We start from the raw sequence: 6,000 nt of genomic DNA, 5'->3' as shown, positions 1-6,000 counted from the left end.
TCATGTTCAATCGAAAGTGTCGCTGAGTGATTGAACGTGGACAACCCATTGTAATTAATTATTGAACCTGATGAAGAATAAAATATGTTTTAATTCGAATCTCGAATGAATAAAATAATTGTTTAGATGACAGAAACAGACATTTATGTCTTTAGATACAGACTTCACTATAAAGGAGCATGCTTAATGTTCAACTCTATCTTTCTACACATCACTTCTTCTTTGAAAAAGTTAAAGGCTATTTGTAGGTTTCTCTTTATCAAGCTACCATGGCGAATCGTTGATTTGATGGATGTCAGTCCGAAAAAGCTTGCATGGAACTTTTTGGTCCATGTTGTTCGTTATGGAAAGCTCCTTGCCGGTACAATCTAAGGAGATCATAGTATTGAAATGGTTTTCAAATAGTCAGGCAAGTAATATTAATTGAATATAAACTACATGATCTTATACATTCACACATGCATTCCAAATGAGCTGTATTTACTATCTACACATGCATTCCAACTGAGCTGTATTTACTATCTTACAGGAGGGAGGATCCAAGCTTCGGTCCCTAAGGCGTTGGTACGTAGATGGAATGATAACATTGATGAGTTCAAGATGTATAAAATGTCAAATTCATTGTTGTAGACAAAGAGAAAAAACCAAGACATCTATGATCGGTGGACCTTAAATTTCTCTCACCGAACTGTGGTGCTCTTGGTGGAATCCAACTTTCCCACTTCAAGCGTTTCGATTAACGCAAATTTCAGAGTTGTTGAATGCTGACAGGATCAATGACTCTCAATTAATAGGTGAGCGAATACATTTACACTTCCTTAATGTATAACTCATAACTACCTAACAATAAGATGGAAATCGCAGATATTATGGGTGAAGTGGTTGGAAAGGAAGATCCAAAGGAACTCATCACAAGCAAAGGGAAGGAAACGAAGCGTCTAGCTATTTTGGTTGAAGATCTTGAGTAAGTTGTGTTCGTGAATTATAGTGACATAATATAGGTTGTGTTATAATGATAATAAGGGTTAAACCTGTTTAATCACACTGATTTGCAGTAATTATCGTATTGGGTGTGTGTTGTTTGGGGACATGGTTGATCAAATACTACCATACCTAGATGATGGAAGAGTTGAACCATTGATAGTGGTCTTGCAGTTCTTCCGACCGAGTAGATGGAATGGTATGAATCTAAACCCTTTATCCTATACTATATAAATACAATGTACACATTAAGTGATGTCAGAAGTTTTCTCACTATCAGCTTTATAAATAAACAGAGAAAACCTCAGTACAGAGTCATTTCGACATTTCTAAGCTACGCATCAATCCCGATCTCGAGGAGGTTCGCGACTTTCGTGACAGGTTTGATCCACATTTCAATTTCTATAGATTCAAATTTTTTTTTAACGGTCAGATGTAGCCAAGCATTAAAAAAATACTTTCGTTGTACCGCGTAGGAGGCTTGCCGCTATACCCTCAAATTTGGTCAGAATTAGTCAAGTCAACACAAACAACTCACATTCTGGGGCAGATGAACTTAAGCGGGGTGATGTGACGGTGAACACAATAGAGGAAGCACTAAACTCAACACAGGTCATACCATCACCTATTTAAATCCACGTTACATGATATGGCATTTACATAAACCCTCATGTATTTGCAGGAAGGCCTTTGTGGATTGCTGGAACAATTGTGGCAATCAATTCTGGCAAGGATGATTGGTTTTACAAATCATGTAGAAAGTGTCCGAAGAAGGTTGAAACACCAATTGGAAATAGATACGAGTGTGGAAAGTGTGGCCACACTCACGGAAGTGCATCGTTAAGGTTTGTGTTCAGATTTACAATATGTTTTGGATGGACTATGTTATTGCAATTTACTAAGTTGTGCAATTTATATAATAGGTTTAAGGTTGAGGTGATGGCCTATGATGGCACTGGTAGCATAACACTGCTTCTATGGGATCGAGAACGGTTCAACTATGTGGTAGACAAGCAGAACAGATCAAGGATGAGGAGGTTCATAGTAAATTATAACAAGTATTATGTCATGTACTTTATATAAATGTCAATGAAATAAACTATAACTTTAGACTTTTGTGATTTAATTTCAGGAACTTTATGCTGAAGGATACCCTGCAGCTCTTGAGAGCCTGTTAGAAAGAAAACTTCTTTTTAAGGTGAATGTCAAATCCTCCAACATCAAGCTCTATGACCAGGTGTATACAGTGATGAAGGTCTGCGAGGATGATACAATTTTTGAAATGCATCTCCCAAATAAAACGTTCTCCACTGTAACTGTATGTGCTAAAAGTTTGTAGGTTCCTTGATTATATTGAGACTTTGAGCAGTTTATTTGGCTATAATATCTAAGTAGGAATATCTCCAATATGGTTGTAGGATACCGGGTGCAGTAACTCGGTGGATTTGTCAGCAGCTATGGTTGATATCAACAATCTTAGTGATTCTCAATATTCTGTGGTAACTCTTGTGCTATATACTTTATAGAACTGGTTATTTTGTGTTAAATCTGCAGGAAATTGACAGTTTTTTTTCATGGGACAGGATGTTGTGGAGGATAGTGTTACAAGCCTCAAGTGCAAAACTCCAGCCAAAACAGCTACCATGGTTTTAAAGCAACAAATTCCCATCAACATTGAGAATGAAGAAGAACTGGGGTTTTCAACCAACAAACTTACCCGCAATCGTGGAAAAAGACAGAAGATGCAACTTCATGATAGCAATGAATGAGCTTTATGAAATACTTATTTCAGAGATATCTATAAACTGTTTTTTGCTTAGCTATTATTGTCTTCATGTTTTGATAATGTTCTTATTAGGGTTATTTATATGTAACTAAAATTAGTAATGAGGATTTAGAGTCTTAACAATAGAGATATTGATTAAGATGGATTCTATATGTTTTAATAGTATTGAATGACAACTCAGGCACTGGATTTTTCTTCACGTGGCTGTAATAGTGATTTCATATATTTGTTTTGTGTTAAGTTACATAATAAAATGACTAGCTAAGTAATAGAAAAAAAAAGTCTTATTATATGAATAATAATGGATACTTTATACAATAGCAATGGCTATCGCTAAGTCATGCTAGAATCAGACACTATTTTCCATAGGGAAAGGGTCAATACTTGATTAAAGCTAAAGTTTTAATTGAATCATAAACCTCTTTAAGTACATTATCAAACAGTTTCATTAATAGTCAATGCCATCATTCTAAATTTGACAAACCAACAAGCTAGATAACAATAACTATCCACATATGAGTATTAAACATTACACATAATTGATGTGATCATAGTTTTGTAGTTGCCAAAAAACCATTAAGCAAAGAATTAGGGAGAATTTGATAGGTATCTAATTATAAGAGAGTGTGTACATATATGCAGAGGTATTAGTGCTAAACTAATCAATTTAGCATTAGCCTATCTTGCAAATTTTGTAAAATATAACCATGATATATGTAACTAATAAAGTGGCATTACAAACACTGTTGCATTTTTTATAAGTGTATACTTATAAGAGAGTGTGACACTTTTATGCAAGGGTGAGAATTTGAGAATCAACTTATCATTTTAATATCTTATGATTGATGTCATTAGTGAAAATATATGACAAAAAGAATTAGTCCATGTTATTGAAGTATTGTAATCAAATAGACGCGAGACATTTTATATTCACATGAATGCAAAATCAGCAAGTATGCTGGATTTAAACAGATGTAGTGCTAACAATTTTAGCTAAGTTTACAAACCAGAATCTCGATCCTTAATGTAGTGCCAGTTCTAGGTTCAGACTACTAATGCCCACAAAGACCAAAGGAAAAATGTGTCATATACGTCATTTACACATCTAACTATATTAAATTATGTGGAAAGGTCAACTTACATAGGGAGTGAGAAATTATAATTGATGAGATGGATAAAAAAGAAACTTTTTCCATAAAAGTGTTCTATACCAAGCTGTTAAAACCTTATCAGAACTATATAAAGCAGATAAATTGCATCACAAGATCTTTAACATATCTACATTGAGTTGTGTGGCACAAGTTTCCAAGAGGTTTTTAAATGTGACTTTATTTTGGAAACGATGAAGAAATATGTGAACTATTCGGTGAAGTTTATTCATAGTGAAGGAAGAAACAAAATCTTTATCCACACCATAAAATTAAACAAGTAAACCTTTATTGTCTTTCTTGAGGAAGGGGATAATGTAAGCCAAATTCATGCAAAGTCATAGTGTGAAACACGATGTACAATTTGATCAAAGAAAAACATAACATGGTGTGAAATACGATGTGTATTACGATGTGCAACTGTAAAGGACTTCATTAGGGTTACAATGTGCAACCTTTGTTCTACATATTTTGGAAAAGCGAAAAATTTTAGATTTAGGGTTAACCAGCAAAAACGCTATCAAATTCTTCAAAGGTTGAAAAAATTGTACCCAAATTTTATTATGGACAAAAATGTCTTTTAATAATTTAAAAATACAAAAACAATACCAACAGTAAATATATATTTTCAAAATATGTCTTTGAGATTGAATTTTGATGTAGATTTTCACCAGCATAATTAAAAAATGAGATATTAGTATTCTTAAGATTTGATAATTTCTTTCTAATTATATAATTTTATGTGATTTATTAAAAGAATTATTAGTTGTTAACCAAAAAATTACAAAAAATATATACTCAACGAAAAATCACCAATTTTTATGTATAATAATATCTTATTTTTATAATTACGCTTAAAAAAAATTATATCAAATTCAATCTCCAAGGTATTTTTTTAAAATATACATTTACTGTTGGGTATTGTTATTGTGTTTTTAAATTATTTGAACGCATTTTTATTAATAGTATAATTTGAGTATATTTTTGTCAACATTTAATAATAATAATAAATATAATATTAATCAAGACCACCAATATGTTAACTTTTAACGAGAAAATTTTTAGACGAGTCTTCCGAATGGTATTTACTATTTATACGCTTTTTATGAATTTTATATGATGAAAACTGCAATGTAATTATTTAAAATAAGACCATCAACCCCTTCATAAGGTATTATATATTTTATAGTCTATCTAATCATTATTCAACTATTTAAATAAAAAAATAAGCTTGATATTTAATAACATTGTTACTGGCAACAACCACTATCAAATTTGTTAGTTAAACAGATACATATGTACATGGATAGAAATACACAATTCTTTGTATTTTTAAAGAGTGTTAACTAAATTAAAAACGTTATATATTATGAGCCCAAAGAGTTTTTTTTTTTACAAGTTAATATTATAGTTTAGTAGAAAAAATAATCACCAATATAATCTTAAACCGAAAAAATTTTCTAACTGAATGGTATCCTAATATTATATAATTTTTGGCAGAACTTATTATTTATCTATATATATATATATATATATATATATATATATATCTAAAATTTTGTTATTTGGTGATACTAAATTTTATAATTTTCTTTCACACATGAGTTAATTAAATCGTTTCATTATTTTAACTTGGGGTCAAATCTAATTTTTTTATGGGGGTATATATATGCACACATTTACCGTCTAACATTTTTTAAGAATGATAGTATGGGCACTTGATCCCACAAAAATTCACATAGATGCATAATTAATTTAATATATCTTTAAATTGTATCCCAAGTAAAGGTTGTTTCTTAAAAAAGTGATAATACCATGAATGGTTAACCGATTTAGACCACTTATCTGTAAATTCGAAAGTGGACAACAGTTGGATTCAATTAGATTTATATGTGGTAGCAGGTAAAGCAAAATCTCTATCACACATATAGGAGAAAATATGCATACAATGATAAAAATGTCACCCGTCTACAACTATCAAAGGACGTGATTAAAGCTGCCTTAATGTTTTAGTGAAATGCAGGACTTTGTTCAAAGTCGGTTTCTTTGGGAAACGATTAAAGAAAGCCTGGACTATCCTGAGAG

At 31.5% G+C, this 6,000-nt stretch overlaps 1 protein-coding gene across 4 annotated transcripts; it reads left to right on the top strand.

Annotated features, from left to right (window-relative positions):
- The first annotated feature begins 662 nt into the window (after positions 1-662).
- On the top strand, positions 663-2,966 carry LOC112795493 (uncharacterized). Of its 4 annotated transcripts, none has more exons than XM_025837430.2 (9): positions 663-794; positions 865-964; positions 1,056-1,180; positions 1,278-1,362; positions 1,458-1,826; positions 1,905-2,018; positions 2,114-2,299; positions 2,377-2,480; positions 2,565-2,966. In XM_025837430.2, the coding sequence occupies exons 6-9, from the start codon at positions 1,959-1,961 to the stop codon at positions 2,632-2,634; spliced, it is 420 nt and encodes a 139-aa protein (XP_025693215.1). In that variant the 5' UTR covers positions 663-794; positions 865-964; positions 1,056-1,180; positions 1,278-1,362; positions 1,458-1,826; positions 1,905-1,958; the 3' UTR covers positions 2,635-2,966. The 4 variants fall into 3 exon arrangements, 3 of the variants coding, with proteins under 3 accessions (XP_025693209.1, XP_025693215.1, XP_072093253.1); XM_025837424.2 differs by having other exon boundaries at positions 2,400-2,480; XM_072237152.1 differs by having other exon boundaries at positions 1,262-1,362; positions 2,400-2,480.
- Positions 2,967-6,000: the final 3,034 nt, after the last annotated feature.

This window comes from Arachis hypogaea, chromosome 1 (assembly GCF_003086295.3).
Source record: "Arachis hypogaea cultivar Tifrunner chromosome 1, arahy.Tifrunner.gnm2.J5K5, whole genome shotgun sequence".
Lineage (NCBI taxonomy): Eukaryota > Viridiplantae > Streptophyta > Magnoliopsida > Fabales > Fabaceae > Arachis > Arachis hypogaea.
The sequence above is the reverse complement of the archived record's forward strand: the minus strand, read 5'-3'. Positions and strand labels throughout refer to the sequence as shown.